The 16,530-nt window shown below is 50.9% G+C and overlaps 2 protein-coding genes across 2 annotated transcripts; one reads left to right on the forward strand and one right to left on the reverse strand.

Annotated features, from left to right (window-relative positions):
• Window positions 1-1,462: 1,462 nt before the first annotated feature.
• Window positions 1,463-10,679, forward strand: LOC137916354 (protein WWC3-like; the record flags this gene model as incomplete). The annotated part of the gene is given in 20 exon segments (XM_068759399.1): window positions 1,463-1,592; window positions 1,938-2,087; window positions 2,259-2,271; window positions 2,274-2,331; window positions 4,128-4,376; window positions 5,169-5,258; window positions 5,345-5,509; window positions 5,511-5,905; window positions 5,986-6,097; window positions 6,890-6,970; window positions 7,078-7,164; window positions 7,844-8,042; window positions 8,141-8,311; window positions 8,810-8,901; window positions 8,989-9,136; window positions 9,219-9,383; window positions 9,470-9,562; window positions 9,653-9,883; window positions 9,976-10,103; window positions 10,568-10,679. Coding segments are annotated over 20 exon segments (2,824 nt in total), but the record flags the coding sequence as incomplete, so codon positions are not given.
• A 1,219-nt stretch (window positions 10,680-11,898) lies between these two features.
• LOC137916358 (E3 ubiquitin ligase TRAF3IP2-like) lies at window positions 11,899-14,947 on the reverse strand. The gene is made up of 8 exons (XM_068759402.1): window positions 14,341-14,947; window positions 14,221-14,263; window positions 14,080-14,144; window positions 13,906-14,003; window positions 13,306-13,374; window positions 13,077-13,193; window positions 12,918-12,992; window positions 11,899-12,798 (listed from the first exon to the last, which is right to left on the reverse strand). Exons 1-8 carry the CDS (start codon window positions 14,945-14,947, stop codon window positions 12,652-12,654), a joined length of 1,221 nt encoding a protein of 406 aa, XP_068615503.1. The 3' UTR covers window positions 11,899-12,651.
• Window positions 14,948-16,530: the final 1,583 nt, after the last annotated feature.

The raw sequence follows: 16,530 nt of genomic DNA on the forward strand, positions 1-16,530 counted from the left end.
TCGATCCATTTAATCCTGTTGCGTGTTGAAATGTGAACTGCTCAGGGTGTTCAATGCAAGCAGGCGCCGAGGGGTGGGGAGGGCCTTTTTATTTTTCTTCTTCTTCTTTTCTAAGAATATAAACTCCCAGGCTGTGCCAATGGGGTGGGGGGGGGGGGGGGGGGGACAAAGCAAAGCTTGTTGGGGAGGGAGAGGCAGGGCTGGGTGGATGAACAGTACCTGCTGTTGAAGGAGAGTGGAGGAAGCGGGCTGTGGTGAGAGCAGAGGCCACATGCCAGGCCCAGTGATGGAGGAGGCACCGTGCTGCACTCCCAACCAGCAAACCGAGAAACCCCCCCCCCCCCTCCCCCTCCCCGCCCGCTACACTCCAGCATACGTGACGTGACTTCAAAGCCAGATTGGTTTTGGACAAAATGTGATCAGTTTTTTGAAGCTTCGGCATCCAGAGAGACATTAATCAAATAGTCTCCTCGGTTTAAAGCGAGGCTCTCGTCCAATCACAGCCCTAGAACGCAGCTCTGTAGAGGCCTGAACAATGTCCCAGCATGCGGAAACAGAGGCTGGCATTTACAGCAGACTGTCAATGCCAGTGTTAGTATTTTTTATATTTTTTAGTGGTTACAGTCCCAAAATAAGAAAATGAAAGATAGAATTCTTCTACTCCTATGGAGGCTTGTGTGATTGTGTATTTAGTGAAACGATGCCCAGCAGGTAGATTTTAGCTTTACCAGCTGACAAACGCAGGTTTAATAGATGTAATTCATATTTACAACGCTATCTATTGAAATGAGCTGACCAACAACGAAATTAATCCCTTTATTAAATTTCATAGACTTCAGACTAGAACAGAGGTGGGCAAACTTTTGACTCGCGGGCCACAATGGGTTCTAAACCTTGACAGAGGGGCCGGGCCAGGAACAGATGGATGGAGTGTTTGTGTGAGCTAATTTAAATGACATGCAAAACCCATTACATGAAAGGATTTGGCCTTTTACAGGTAACATTACAGGGAAAAGGTAAAATGAATCAGGTTTAATTATAATGAAATTTAATTTAATTATATAATTTGGATAAGTTCGGCGGGCCGGATTAAATAGCCCAACGGGCCGTATATGGCCCCCGGGCCTTGGTTTGCCTATGCCTGCCCTAGAATAAAGCGTAGGAAGCTTAAAAAGCTTAACATGCATGTAGACCCAATGTTTGAATATTTAAATTGTCCTTACTGGTTTAAAACTCCACACATCAATAGAAAGAACAAAATAAAATATACAGGCAGTTAGGTGCATTATATTTAATAAAACCAGTTTTATAGGGATCGCAGTCAGCTCTGGGACAAGTTGGGAAGGGGGGGGGGGGGGGGGGGTCCCATATTTGATCATATATTAGTGGGTTTTGCTGTTTAAACAAATCAACTGACCCTCGAATCTTCCTCCACCTAAACAAACGTGTGTTTGTGTGTCAGGATCGACAGGAAGATGTCCTGCAGTCAGACCAACTACAAGCTGGACGAGGCTCAAGCCATCTTCAACGAGCTGCGAAGCATCAAGAAGGCCATCAGCACGGGCGAGAAGGAGAGGCAGGACCTCATCCAGGTAGTCCTGCTGAGGGAACGCTCTCTGCTGACCTCTAGTGTCTGTCAGCCGCTTCTGCTTGCGTCTCGGCGCCGCCTCTGCACTCCGACACATATCCAGAAGTCTGACTCACCAACCCGCGTCTCTGAATTCGTCAGCAAAGCAGGAAATGTGATGGAGTAGGTGATGAATAGTGCGTGATGATTCCGTCCTCTGTTACGGAACGTCCACAGGAGGCAGATGACAAAGCGATAAAGTGGTTTGAAATGAGGAACAGGATATTGTTCAGCTTTACCATTCCGTTATGCAGATGACTCCCCTTTTTTTTATTCCGGTTTTGTCGTTCATCTCTCCTCCGTCCCACAGAGCTTGGCCAAGCTGACCATGAACTGCCAGAGCGGCTTCTCTCTGTGCGACTCGTCCAACGAGGTAGCGAACAGCACTGGACCCGCGGGGGACTCGTGCGGTCTGCAGCGGTACTGTGACACCGGCTGTCAGACTGACATCATGGGAGAGGTGAGAGACGTCCCTCGAATGGACCAAATGAGCAGCTGTTTGTGACGTGTCGACGGCCTGCTAGAAGCCCCTTCACGTGTTTCACTCAAGCACGCCTAGCGGCCGTCGTTTGTTGCATGCGGCTGAGTCTTGTAGGGCATTCGTAATCTCTTTGTGTCTCTTTTGTCGTAGTACGGCGCCCAAGAGTCTCGCATTTAGTGGACAAAGTCAAAGTCAACTGGCAGTACGAGGAAGCAAAGAAGAGGTACTTGTTTATCATTTGTAGTTCTCTGACTCGTTCTGACTCGCATCGTCAGCCCTCGCCTGGCTCTGACTCTCATCGTCAGCCCTTGCCTGGCTCTGACTCGCATCGTCAGCCCTCGCCTTGCTCTGACTCTCATCGTCAGCCCTCGCCTGGCTCTGACTCGCATCATCAGCCCTCGCCTCGCTCTGCCTCGCTCTGACTCGCATCGTCAGCCCTCGCCTCGCTCTGCCTCGCTCTGACTCGCATCGTCAGCCCTCGCCTCGCTCTGACTCGCATCGTCAGCCCTCGCCTGGCTCTGACTCGCATCGTCAGCCCTCGCCTGGTTCTGACTCTCATCGTCAGCCCTCGCCTGGCTCTGACTCGCATCGTCAGCCCCTCGTTGGCTCTGACTCGCATCATCAGCCCTCGCCTGGCTCTGCCTCGCATCGTCAGCCCTCGCCTGGCTCTGACTCGCTCTGCCTCACTCTGACTCGCATCGTCAGCCCTCGCCTGGCTCTGCCTCGCATCGTCAGCCCTCGCCTGGCTCTGACTCACTCTGCCTCACTCTGCCTCGCATCGTCAGCCCTCGCCTGGCTCTGCCTCGCATCGTCAGCCCTCGCCTGGCTCTGACTCGCTCTGCCTCACTCTGACTCGCATCGTCAGCCCTCGCCTGGCTCTGCCTCACTCTGACTCGCATCGTCAGCCCTCGCCTGGCTCTGACTCGCATCGTCAGCCCTCGCCTGGCTCTGACTCGCATCGTCAGCCCTCGCCTGGCTCTGACTCTCATCGTCAGACTGACTCGCTGGCTCTGCCTCGCTGTCCCGGCGGGGAGGGCGTGATATGAATAGTAATTGAGCCCGCTGGCCACAGCTGCCCCGAACCATGTCTCGCCAACGGAATGAGCTGGGTGGTCAAATTCTTCACCCCCCCCGCCACTCTGCTGACTGTGTGCTGCCTTTGTGCGCCCCCCCCCCCCCCCCCCGGTGTACGCCCAGCGTCTCCACAAGGTGGTTTTTAATGCACGCACTGTTCAGTCAAATATATCTCCGCTCAGCTGGAAGGCTCCCTTTATACCCTGGCCAGTGAGAGGAGGCTCCGTGCCTGTTGGCGTGGAACGTACGCCGAGGTGTGGCGTGAGGTTGTGGACGCCCTAAACGTTAACGATTATCAGGAGATTATAGATACCTCAGCTGCAGAACAACCGAGTGACAGCAGCAGGAAAAATGTTGTTACGCCGGCTTTACGCACACGTTTTAAACCAGACTCGTGTTGCTGCAGTGACTGAGCAGCAGCAATGCCAATCAGGGAGGGGGGGGGGGGGGTCTGGAAACTTGCATGCTCTGTCACTGAGTCACTGCGTCTGAAATCCAGCATACGTAAACACGGCTGTTTCATCGGCGTGAGGACTCTGAGGACTCTGAGGTGTCCCACTTGTCCTCGTCTGGCGGTCCTCACCTGTAAGGCAGCAGGTAGAACGACGTCCGCTGAGCCCTGTGGACCCGGATCAGCCACGTTTCTGTGAATCAGAACTCAGAGGCTGCATTTAGCATTGACAAATAATTGCAGTTTATTCAAAACTTCATAGAACTTTAAGCTAACCTTGATTTCTGGTTAAATCAACATGAAGCATGAAGAACATGCGGATAGAAAGCAATTACATGAAGGACCACGACCACAGGCCTGGACGTTGTACGCTAAATGTGAGGGGGAACCAGAGCGGTTGGTGTGTGTGTGTTCAATAAGTGTGCCAGATGGAAGGAGAAATTCGACGTGTGTCTCGTGGACTACATGGTGTTCCTTCCTTGCTGCGTTCCCAGAGTGCAGAGCATACAGCACCAGCTAGCGCAGCTGGACGGCGAGAGCTGGTCGGGGCGGGCCGAGGCGGACCGGGACCGGGACTTCATGCAGCTCCTGCGTGAGAAGGAGGCCCTCCTGCAGGAGATTATCCTGGTCAGCAAGCAGCAGCATCCTCCGGAGACTTTGCTGCAGCTGGAGGAGGAGCGCTCCAGGCTTGAAGAGGAGGTGCAGAGAGCCCACAGCTCCCAGAGCCAGGGAGCCAATCAGAGGTGAGCGAGATGAGGGTGTTTGTTCAGTATTTATAGCTTCTTGTCTTTGACACAGAGCGTGGAGGAAGACAAATGTTTAAATGTTATTCACTTAAGTATTTACTCAACTCGGACTTTATTTGTAAAGCTCATTTAACCAACCAGAGTTTGCCAAAGTGTTGTGCAGGTTAGAATAAATATATAAAATTAGAGCATACAAACGAAACGACAACAAAAACCCACGAAAGCAAGCAGTGAAACGATGTCGAGGACTCTCTACCGCCAGCCGTTAGAAGCCTTTCAAAATAAAACACATTTCAGACTGGGTTTAAAAGCCTCGAGGGACTGAACAGACCTGATGTGTCAGGGCAAGTTATTCCAGGGGGGGGGGGGGGGGGGGGGGGGAGGAGCAGCTACCCCAAAAGCTCCGTCGCCCTTAGTTTTTAACCTGGTCTATGGCACAGACAGCAGCAGCGGCTGATTGGCTGATCTCGGTGGACGTGCAGGTGCATGGATACGGAGCAGAGCTGTTAAATATTGATGCTGCCAGCCTGTGCAGGGATTTAAAAACTACAAGCATCATCTTAAAATCAATTCTGAAAGACAACGGCAGCCAAAGGAGTGAGGTCACTGCTGTACAGACATTTAACCATAAAAATGTTTTAAAAATGCACATTTACATGAATACTTAAAAAAACGGAAGCTGCTATGTTGAACCTGAGATATCAAATCCCAAACATCGAGCCGATTTAGAAACGTTTAACTTTCTGAACCAACTGATCTGCGTCTGCATCCGCGTGTTCCTGCCGACAGGATGCTGCAGCAGGAGAAGAGGAACGTTCTGCTGAGGCAGCTGGAGGAGGCGACACGCATCACCACCTACCTTCACACGCAGCTGAGGAGGTGCGCCCCCCCCCCCCACCCCCACCCCCGGTGTCTTCAGCTGCTCTGCCGTGTGTCTGACGTGTGTTTATCCTCCGTGTCCGCAGCATGTCGGCCAGTTCCCTGACGGTGTCGTCGAGCAGCAGCCGGGGCTCTCTGGCGTCCAGCCGGGGCTCCCTCGCCTCCAGCCGGGGCTCCCTCAGCTCCATCAGCTTCAGCGACATCTATGGCGTCCCACAGTTTGAGCGTCACGATGGACTCGGGAGCCGCTGGACCCCACTTGCGCTACCTGCTCCCTCTGGAGACGGTGTCCAGAGACTGCTCCCTTTTCACCCCCGACCCCCTCGCCCAGAGCAAGAGCAAACGCTCCCATGACACCCCTCAGTCGCTGGCCTCCCTCTCTTCCCGCTCGTCCCTCTCCTCCTTGTCCCCCCCCAGCTCTCCCATGGACACACCCTACCACTCTGCCCCCCAGGACTGCCCTCTCATCCAGATGACTGAGGAGTACATGGAGCAGGCAGGCCGCGGCCTCCTGGAGGGTCTGCGGGCGCAGTCGCAGCCCCCGTCGCACGGCGTCATGCTGAGCAGCGAGGACATGGTCGGCCCCGCTGTTGTGCATCAACAGAGTCACAGGGACGCCGGGGCTCAGGGGGCTTTTACGTCCACAGGCAAGTGGAAGGGAGCTCAGCCTTGCTCCGCAGAATAAAAAAACTCCCTGATGATTAAGTGGGTGTTTCTGCCTCTTTAGGAGTGACTCTGAGGGGCAACAGGAGCGGCAGGAGGGCCAGGAGAGTCTCCGCAGGCATGTCGGAGGACGCTCTGGCTACAGACAGCGGTGTGTTCGAGGCCTGGGGCCGGAGGTGAGAGACGGTCCAACCGCATGATGCTGAAACTACAATGGAGCAGACGCTCCCCCTGCTGACGGGGGAGAAAACCGCAGCACAGCTTGGTTTTGACATTGTGGTGCAGGAATACCTTGACATACACACACACACAATTATATAATAAATGATATGCAGTATCACTGTAATAAAAAATATATATATATATGAGTTTTACCTTCAAGACAGACGATGGCAGCTAACAGCGATGTGCAGCGCGGAGGAGGAGGGAGGGAGGTGATTGGACTTGCATAAACCTAGACATAATACTTTGCCTTTGTGTTCTTGAGAGCATTTTAGGATGGTACATATTGTCAATCTACTCCACTCATACTGGCTTATCCCGTTTTATTGATAATTGCATGTTTCATCGCCACCATGCATTTTTTTCTTCTCACTGCCTTCCTTACGGCTCGTTTTCGTTGGACCCATCACTTATTATAAAGAATATTCACAAATACAGCCAAAATCACTGAAGGAGTGAAACAGCGCTCGGCCGTCTAGCGTCAGCATCTGGAAGCGTGCTCGCATCTCAAATTTATACTCGCACCTCAAAGCCAAGCCTTGCTCGCAGGCCTCTCGGAACGCTCGTATGTCGAGGTGTTACCGTATTTGTGTGTGGCATCACAAAGATCTGAGAGCAAGCAGAAATCGGGGGTTCTTAAAGTTTAACTATTTAAAATGAGGTGGTGATGTCATAGGCACTCTAAAATGAAATGCATCATTATCAGAAGGACAGTTGGTTCATTCTTCATCTCGTTCCTCCACCAGGGCAGAGGAATCCGATGAGATGTCCTACATGAAAGAGCTGACCGCTATGAGCGAGCCCACCCAGATCCAGCTGGGGCTGCTGTGAGTGAATCCTTAGTGCACGCACACACACACACACAAACACACCTAGAGTGGGTGGGTGGCATTATTTATCCCGTCGGTATCGAGCTCCATTTCCTCTTGTACAGGTGGGAATCCAATTGTCACTCCCTGAGGCTGCATCTGCTGCAGCTCAAGAGTTTAAACCGGTCCATTGTGAGAGACGGACATAAAGTGTGAGTGTTTATTACTGATGATTAGTCGGTACGATGTCTGTGTGTGTTAATTTACGGGGGTGCCTGAACCTTTAAACTCATGCATATATAGGGTTAAATGATATGCAATATCACCGTTACGGTTAAGGCTTAATATATTTTGAAAACCTTTTTTTAAGTGGCACACAGAGGAAGCTTGTAACTTGAATCCAAAAAAGAAGAGTGCTTGGATTTACACCGTCCGCATGGTGATCTGGATCATCACCAAAAGGTTCTAAGTTGTTCTGGGTATCTTTATACTCCAACCATGAAAAGTAAAAGTGAATCAGAGTTGATGTATTTTTAACGAATTTTGAATCCGTAAATGGGGTTTTCAATATTAAAATGATCTTTTTTTTTCCTGACTCCATTCTGGATCCGATCCAGATGGAATTCGGTGGTGAGATAGAGCCCCCTTACACAGGTATGTAGGGTGGGGGGGCCACCCTACATACCTGTGTAAAATTCCATAAACATCGGTCAATAATCAACTGAAATATTGAGGAAAATCTAAAACCAATCCATAATCCAGGATCTCTTCTGGATCGTCACCAAAATGTAATCATCGGTTCCTGCTAACATTCCCAGAACATTTTGAGTTTCCTTGAGTTGCATAACCTCTGTCCGTTCACGTTGTGAACACTGCTGCACTCGTGTCCAGGTACGTGAAGGTCCACTTGATTCCGCTGGACGCCGGCAGGACCTGTGCGGCGTTTTACTGCTGTACAGCGTTGGAGCCGCAGTCCCACATGAGTTTCAACGAAGTCTTCCGCATTCCCGTCCCGGCTAACACCCTGGCGGTGTGCGCTCTGCAGCTGTCCGTCTGCTCTCTGGGACCTCAGGCGCAGGAGGAACTACTGGTGGGTCTGGAAGGCCAAGCAGCGACACCGCTGATGATGGAGAACATCACTGAGCTCATATATTGTGTGTGTGTGTGTGTGTGTGTGTGTCCCTGCAGGGCACAGCCCAGGTGAGCCTGGCAGAGTGCGAGGGCTGTGCAGAGATGGTTTACCACTGGCTGAGGGTGCAGACGTTGGCTGGATCGGAGTTTCCCCGGCCTGAGCAGAAGAGCCTCGGCCTCCGCCGACACCAGGACAGCCAGGAAGACGAGCAAAGGCCCAGAGCCGCGGTAAAGACACAGCGATGCTGTTATTCCACCAGTAAGGTCAGAGTTCAGCAGTCGCATGACTGCATAGTGCAGGTAATCCGGGGTATCAGCAAATAAGAAAACAAGCCGGGGGGGGAGGGGGTGGGTCAGAGGTTTTAAGATGTCAGAGAAGTTGAAGGTCGGAAAATGAATGTCAGTTTGTGTAAATCTTTTGTTTTTTTCCATCTTGTAACGGTTTTTGTCAAACCTGATATAAAAGTGTTGAGAGATTTATTTTGCACCTCTGCGAATAAAAAAAAAAAAAAGCGCTCCTTACTAAACGAATGATCACAGCCGAGGTTGTGTTTGGACAGAACAAAAGAACTACTTTGTGGTCAAATGGAAAGAATTCTTCTGGCTAATGTTGTTAGCGGCTTGTAGCTCCAGTGTGCAGCTCATTAAATTGCCAAACAAGCCCTCGGGTGGAGAATGCTGCCGATGTGAGAACAGCATTTGACAGGTTGCTGTTTGACATTCCAGGATGCCCCCTGCGCGCCGTTGTCACGCACCACCCATGTGGAGGAACGGGAGGTGGAGCTGCGGACGCTGGAGAAGAAGGATGAGTCTGAAAGGTGGACTCAGTTTCTGCTACGACCAAGTTCTGTCTCGAGCCTTCAGCTCGTGTTCAAATGTTCAAATGACGGCGTTGTGTTTCACAGGAGCTGGCAGGCGGAGTCGGTGGACAGCGGCTGCAGCAACAGCACGGCGTTCACCGTGGCCTGCTCGGAGAGCCTGTGTGCAGCGGGCATCTGCATCGCCAGCGGGGGGCGCTGTGTTCGGACAAGCGGCAAACTCTCCACAGTGAGGGTAAGGTCTGCGGCAGGCCTGTAGCCGCCGCCGCCGCCGCTCTCTGAAACCCAGCCGAAACCCCGAGGGTCTTTTTCTGCAGGTGGAGAAGGCCACCATGACGGAGGGCCTGTTCCCGGAGCCGGTGCGAGTCCGGCCAAAAGAGAGGGGGGGGCGCTGGGGTCACGCCTCACCGTTCATGCGTGGCAGCACCATCGTTCGCTCTCAGACCTTCTCCCCTGGCGCTCGGAGTCAGTACGTCTGCAGGGTGAGTTCTAGCAACTTTTTTTACACTCCAGTATCTCTATCCGCTGAAAACCCCCGAGTCGATGTCGTGATGGTTTTACATTTCAGTTGTATCGCAGCGACAGCGACAGCTCAACTCTGCCAAAGAAATCCCCCTTTGTCAGGAACACTTTGGAAAGGAGAACGTTGCGCTATAAGCAGGTAGTCCCGTTCTTCCTGTCAGGCTTGTGTGTGTGTGATTTTGATTTGTTCCTGAGATGTGTGTGTGTGTGTGTGTATGCGTGTCAGCAGCAGTCCTACCGCTCCTCTCTGGCCGAACAGCCGACACGCACCTCCCTGGACCTGGAGCTGGACCTCCAGGCCTGCAGGACGCGCCAGAGGCAGCTGATGGAGGAGCTCAACACCCTGAGGGAGCTGAAGCTGCGTCTGGAGGAAACGCACATCAGGGAGGAGACCGATCTCCCCCACTGGGCCCTGAGGGACGAGCGCTTCCGCTGCCTCCTCAAGGAGGCCCAGAGACAGGTGCGAGTGGGAGGCGCAGCACCGGTTGCTTCGTAAGACGTGTGAAAGTCGGCCTCGCGCAGCGCTTTGATTGTGGTTCCGTTGCTTCACAGGCCGGCCAGAGCAAGCAGGAGCAGCGTCAGGAGGAGGCGGCAGAGAGGAGGCTGAGGAAGGCCTCCAAAGAGGTTCTGCAGATGAGGGGTCAGAGCCAGAAGGAGCCCCTCCCTGTACAAACATTCAGGTTGGGATTGGGTCTCAGTTTCTCTGCTGGGACCGTTCTTTTCATGCTATATAAAAGAATATGAATATGAACGAAGCGTGATTTCAGCCAATGAAATAGCTAGCCACCACTTCCTACGTTTGTACCAGTTTTAATTGGGTGTAATTGGAGGTCGAGGAAGACTAAATGAAAAAGATGCGTGTAAACTTGGATTCCAGCGTTGATGGAAGAATTTAAAGGTTTTCTGATAAATGACGTCTGTCTGGAAATGAAGGATATAAAAACACACACAATATTTAACACACACTCACAAACGAATCCGACAATTCAAATAAAAACAAGACACGAGACATACATTACTTTAAAACCACGACATCAAGACATTTTCCTAAGTAAATAATCATTTTGTTTACAGTGCTGGTGATTTTATTTCAAAGTAAAAGTCCCTGATAATGGCGACCTTCTTTTCTGTTTTCCTTCTGCAGAGAGAAAATGGCTTTTTTCACTCGACCCCGGTTCAACATACTTCCTTTGCCAGCTGATGACGTCTGAGAAGCTCGCCTCTGTTCCGTGTCTCAACATGAAGTATTTGTCACATTTTCTGCGCTCATGAAGTACAAAGTTCTTTCTACCCAGGATGCGGGCAGGGTGACACACGGATGATGTTGAAGATTAGAAGGTTTCACGTTTGACGCGTTTGTGCGACTATTATAAACCCGATCACACTCGACACACAGTTATTGACAAACAGCCCGGCGGTTCATTTCCTTTGCGGGGGGGGGGGGGGGGGGGAAGAGACCTCTCGTCGGTAAACGGTGTCTCTGCTCCTGCGTGAGTTGCAGGAGCAGAATTGCACCCTCTTACAAAAAAAGACTGGAAGACGGGAACAAGTCTGTTTGGACAAATTCACTGTACTGTAACTTATTTTATAGTACTTTTTCCTTGAAGGAAATTAAAAACACTTCCTGCTTTTCAAATGTCCTTCGTAGCTTTGAACAAATAGCACTTGTTTTTACATACAGTTACATGGAACTCTTGTCTGATTTTGTTTTCTGTTACCTAATTCTTAAGAGTTATTTACATAAAATGTCACTTTGTAATCCACTTTTATTACAGATGTCAGTCTTTTTTTTGTTATGTTAAGATTATTATTTCAAGTACTTTTCAATATATGGATGAATATATGAAACACTGTATTAATTGTTTTTTATGATGTCTGTATGAACATCTGCAGTGTTACCTCTTGAAGATAAAAACCATTAAACCACGGAGCGACGCCTGCGTTTTCACTTGCATCGTCCCAGATGCAGCTAATAGAGGATGCAGAACACAGTATTTCCTTTAACTGTGTCTCGACGTCACGCCTGATTCTTGTCTTAACCGCACGATGACCCATTTGAGGGTGAAGTCGCTGATTCCAGGCCGGGCAGCTCGCTGCGTCAGCTGCTGGTCTTGATACAACATCCTGTTTGAGTCTTTACACACACTTTACCACTAGACTCAAACGCTTTGCGGCTTGTTGGCGGCGCCGTCATTGATAGAGAAGCACACCCCTGCTTCAACTTTGTGCTGTCGATGTAGAAAAATGCAGCTCGCTGTCTGCAACAATCGTCTGTTGCCCTGCAGGCTCAACAACCCCAGGTCTCTGCTTGTCAGTGTTTTTACGAAAACAAGAGATGTTGCTCCTGTCTGACAAAATCATCTCCAAAACACACAGCTCTGGGGTTTTTTTTATTTCTGATGTCTGGTTTTTCATATTAATCCACCGAGAGTGATTACAGGACAAAAAAAAAAAACACAATTAGAAATATCTAGCATTCCTGTCTGTTGTTTCTGATCAAAATAACAATTTAGCCTGTTTTGATCCCTTCTAACAAATGACAGTACAAATCGCAGTGCTTACATGTTTTTCCGGGAAGTGGAAAGTAAAATGGAGTCACAGCTCCTCTGAAGACCAGTGGCTTGATTCGTAGTTTAAAAAAAGAGACCAAAATGTGCGGAAACAGTCACTTTAATCATTAAAAAAGTAAGCGTTTTGTTAAACAGAGAAAAAATACACTTTGAATAATGCTGGGGGGAAAAAAATCTGTTTCTACCATGTGCTGTAAAAGAACATCGTCATTGTCCAGCTGGCCGACTGTTTGCATTAGATACGCACGGCAATCGGAGATGAGGTGGTTGATGAAACACGGACCCAGAGAAGGTTTTCTTTTTACTTATTAACCCCCCCCACTGCTCCATTCTGCCAATAAAGTCATCAGATTATGTACCCTGATAAATCTCTCAGGCACCAGGACAGATTCAGGAACATCTAAATTGCACCGCTAGAGAAGTCGATCTGTCTGGCTGTAAAGGTAAAATGAAAAGCACCAGGAACAGCTGCTCATGGGTCTGTGGCAGAAAGACACCAGGAAGCTCACCACTCCTGTGCGTCACGAGGAATTTAAAGGCAGTAATTCCATAATGTACAAGATGTACACACACACAACACCACAGTAACTAAACCGTCCTGCACTGTGTGTCTTTACCAGCTTCAGTCCAGTCTGCATCCTCAGGTCAGGGGGGGTCTCTAGAGGGGGATGGAGACTATGGTGGGCAGCGACCCAATGGGAGGTGGATTGTACTTCTCCACTCTCATCAGCCGCCGCAGGATATCGTCTCGGTCGCGTGGCCAAACGTAAACGTGCGTGTTCAGAAGCCAGTTGGGTACGTGACACTGCGACGACAAAGAGAGGCAGCAGAGAGAACGACGGTGAGGCGCGGAGCTCCAACCAAACACGCGGGCGATCGCAGGAGGATCCGGTTCATAACCCGGAGCACCCCCCCCCAGCTTACCTTTCTAGCTCCAGGGAACACGACGGGGATGAACCTGAAGTTCCTGCTTCCATTGAGGATGAATTCATTCTGGAGCTGAACGGCGACAAAGGGTTAACGAAACGACGACAAGGGAAAAGAAGAAGATTTAAATGGAATATTTCCGTGTGGATTGTGAACCTGTTTATGTATGTAGACGGTGTTGAAGGTCCGCTCATCGTTCTCCAGCCCAGCGAGGGAGGCCGTCACCGTCTCGTAGTACTTTGGACTGATGATGATGATGATCAGGTAATCCTTCTGTGGACATGGTTTGTATCATTTGCATCCTTGTTCTGGGATTAGAATGCTTCTTGAGTCTAATAATCTGCAGATTATTCATCTTCACGTTCTCATTTGCACGAGTTCTCACCTCACTCAGGTATCGCTCCATGAAGTCTATCTTGCTTATACTCCTGAACTGCTGCTCAAAAATATCAATCTGAAACAGAGGCATCGTAAAAACCACCACTTTATTTGGCGTGTACTAATACTTTCGTGCCACAACACAGCCAAAGCTCAGACTCAAACAACATACATCTGAACACACACTTTGGTTGGAACTTGCATCCCGAATGACCCAACGTAACGCCGTAATCGTGGCGTCCGCTCATGCAATGGCACAAAACACTATTTAAATGATTCTAACAAGTCGATTGCAGCAGTATGCAATGCTAGCATTCTAATTATGAATTCACCAGCATTTCTGTTTCTGCCGATACATCTGTCATCACGAGTCATCCTAATTAATTAAGCTTTACTGACATAAAAAACGTTTACAGGGTTTACTCTTGTATTTAGGGCAGCGTGGAAACATTTAAGCAGTTTCTAAAAATGCTGGCATTTGTAAAATGAATCAAAAGAATTTATACAAAATAATGCAAACACATTCTCGGCGACGCTTTTATTTTGAAATGCCTTCTTTTCTAATGTTGCCCCCTCCCTGTCAGATAAAAACCCACCGGGTACATACGTGCGTATCGAAGCCATTGTGTCGCAGCAGGGCAACGAAGTTGATGATTTCATTGACGTGCTTGTCGTTGTCTGCTTCATAAGTGACAAACACCCTCCCTGCAATCAGGAACGAACACACACACAGATAAAGGCCCTGCCAGCGGTGACGGCCCGCATGCTGGCCAACGCTTACTCTGCTCCAAGGAGAGCTGTGAGCTGCACGGAGGGCTGTTCTCTTTAGCCGGAGCGTTGTGTCCACTGCATGGAGGAGAAAGAGCTTCAGTCACGCGTTAGAGACATGCAACACGAGTGGAGCGGCACGCCGGAAACTCACCTTCGCGTGTATTCGGGTCCGTGAAGTCTGCAGCCGCCTGGCTCTGAAAGGACAGAACGACAGGTTGAAGAGGACACGCATGCACGAGCCTGAGTCGGGGCTGGTAGACGGCAGACTCACCAAACGGGCCGTACGCTGGGTGACACGGAGGCCACGCCGGCGCGCTGGCTACCGGCCGCCTGATCAAGGCTTCTGCAGGGCACTGAGCACAGCAGGCGGCTCCCTGGGGCGAGCATATGTAGGGGGGTAAGGTGTGCTGGTACAAGTTGGCCGACGGCGGGTTGGAGCACAGAGACAGGGGCTGCTCCAGGCTCATCGTGCTGGCGCCGTGCCTTCCAGAGGGCGGCAGGGACCTGTGCCTCGGCGGGCAGCTGTCTCCGGGACAACTCCAGTCGTCTTTCTGGTTCAGAGGAGACGGCAGGCTGCCAGGATTCCCAAACCAGCTGCTGGCGAGGCTCCGATAGAGCCAGGAGCTGTCGGCCTGACTGGGGAATGGGGTCGGCTGGCCGTAACCGACGGGCGTGCTGGGGGGAGGCGGGTACGAGACGTAGCTCAGGAAGGGGTGAGCGAGGGTGTCTCTGTGTTCCTGTTGTCTGCCCGGCCTCTGAGAGCCATCAGGAGGAGCGGGCCGCTCCGGGAGGGCGCGGGGGTCACCGGGGTTCTGGTGGGGGCTCGGCTTGTGCACCTGCTCCGCCGAGATCAACGTCTCGTCATCCTCCTCGGGCATGTTGCATCTGCTCAGCTGAGCGGCGCGACTGCAAAACCACAAGCAGACTCTTTAACATCTTTACTGTGGATGGACACAAGCGATCGGCTGAGGTTGCTGCTCACCCGTTTGGTGCTGAAGCTGAGAACGCAGAGGAGGGCATCATCGTCAGGCCTCTTCCTCCTGACGTCCATGCGTGTCTGAAACTCTGCTCAGGGCAGGAAGCATAAAAAGTCTGGTGAAATTTCTGATTGAAAGTAGAGCAACGTCAGTTCTGTGCATCATCCAGCATCGAGCTTCTAAGTTACCATTAAAGGGATTCAAAAGGCTGATTGTGACGTCAGCCCACACTCGCTGCTGGTGTCCTTTTGATTTGCACGAGATGCAGGCGAGTCTCCCACGCAGGGGACTTTTCTCTAAATGTTTGGTGGTTAATACTCAGGAGACAAACTCTCATGTGGGAATAAGGAAACGACGCCTCCCACCGACAGAAAGCACACTCACATGGAAAATTAAAAAAAAACTTCATCAAGATTCAAACGTGCCTTTGGATTTCTCAGTAACTATTTCTCGCGTTAAAATTCCGGCAACGTGCGGCAGATTAATTAGATCCTACTTCCAATAAAGGAACACAACGCAGTCACAACATCACATTCATACATATTTATATATATACTGTATATAACATCCTGAGCGTTAAATGATTGTACATTTCATCCACACACTTTGGGCGTTCTACAAAATATACAACACAAAAGATACAATGAGACTATCTTTAAAAGCTCAAAATGAACACACGGTCTTAAACATTCACATACTGCAAGTTGTTGTTAAATTCATGCAATAACGTGTGTAATTAAACATGTTATTACCTCACCGCAGCCGCTTCAGACGCGCGAGCTCCAACAGGTAAGTCCTCCGGGTGACCCGTCAAAACCTCACCTGAGAAACAGACGCTGTTCTGGACGTGCAGTTAAATAGAGACATTACTTTCCCCCCGACACACATGAGCGTGGTGGACGAGTGCGGTCCTCACTGTGGAGTGTGGAGCCCTGCAGCACCTCCCACTGTGGAGCTCTGTAGCACCTCCCACTGTGCAGCCCTGCAGCACCTCCCACTCTGGAGCTCTGCAGCACCTCCCACTGTGGAGCTCTGTAGCACCTCCCACTGTGCAGCCCTGCAGCACCTCCCACCGTGGAGCTCTGCAGCACCTCCCACCGTGGAGCCCTGCAGCACCTCCCACTGTGGAGCCCTGCAGCACCTCCCACTGTGGAGCCCTGTAGCACCTCCCACTGTGGAGCTCTGCAGCACCTCCCACTGTAGAGCTCTGCAGCACCTCCCACTGTAGAGCTCTGCAGCACCTCCCACTGTGGAGCCCTGCAGCACCTCCCACCGTGGAGCCCTGCAGCACCTCCCACTGTGGAGCCCTGCAGCACCTCCCACTGTGGAGCCCTGCAGCACCTCCCACTGTGGAGCTCTGTAGCACCTCCCACTGTGGAGCTCTGTAGCACCTCCCACTGTGGAGCTCTGCAGCACCTCCGGCTGACAGACTCCACCTTCAAACAGCGTCTGTGGCTTGCATGAAACCAGCACGTGCGCACACG

Source organism: Brachionichthys hirsutus, unplaced genomic scaffold (genome assembly GCF_040956055.1).
Source record: "Brachionichthys hirsutus isolate HB-005 unplaced genomic scaffold, CSIRO-AGI_Bhir_v1 contig_464, whole genome shotgun sequence".
Classification (NCBI taxonomy): domain Eukaryota; kingdom Metazoa; phylum Chordata; class Actinopteri; order Lophiiformes; family Brachionichthyidae; genus Brachionichthys; species Brachionichthys hirsutus.

Bases quoted from the DNA above. Each gene is read 5' to 3' on its own strand.
- LOC137916358 (XM_068759402.1), bottom strand. From the start codon at position 14,947: ATGCCCGAGGAGGATGACGAGACGTTGATCTCGGCGGAGCAGGTGCAC. The intron at 14,004-14,079 runs GTAAGCGTTGGC...TCCTGATTGCAG, and splicing joins ACAGCTCTCCTTGGAGCAGA to GGAGGGTGTTTGTCACTTAT. The intron at 12,799-12,917 runs GTAAGCTGGGGG...TTGTCGTCGCAG, and splicing joins TGTTCCCTGGAGCTAGAAAG to TGTCACGTACCCAACTGGCT.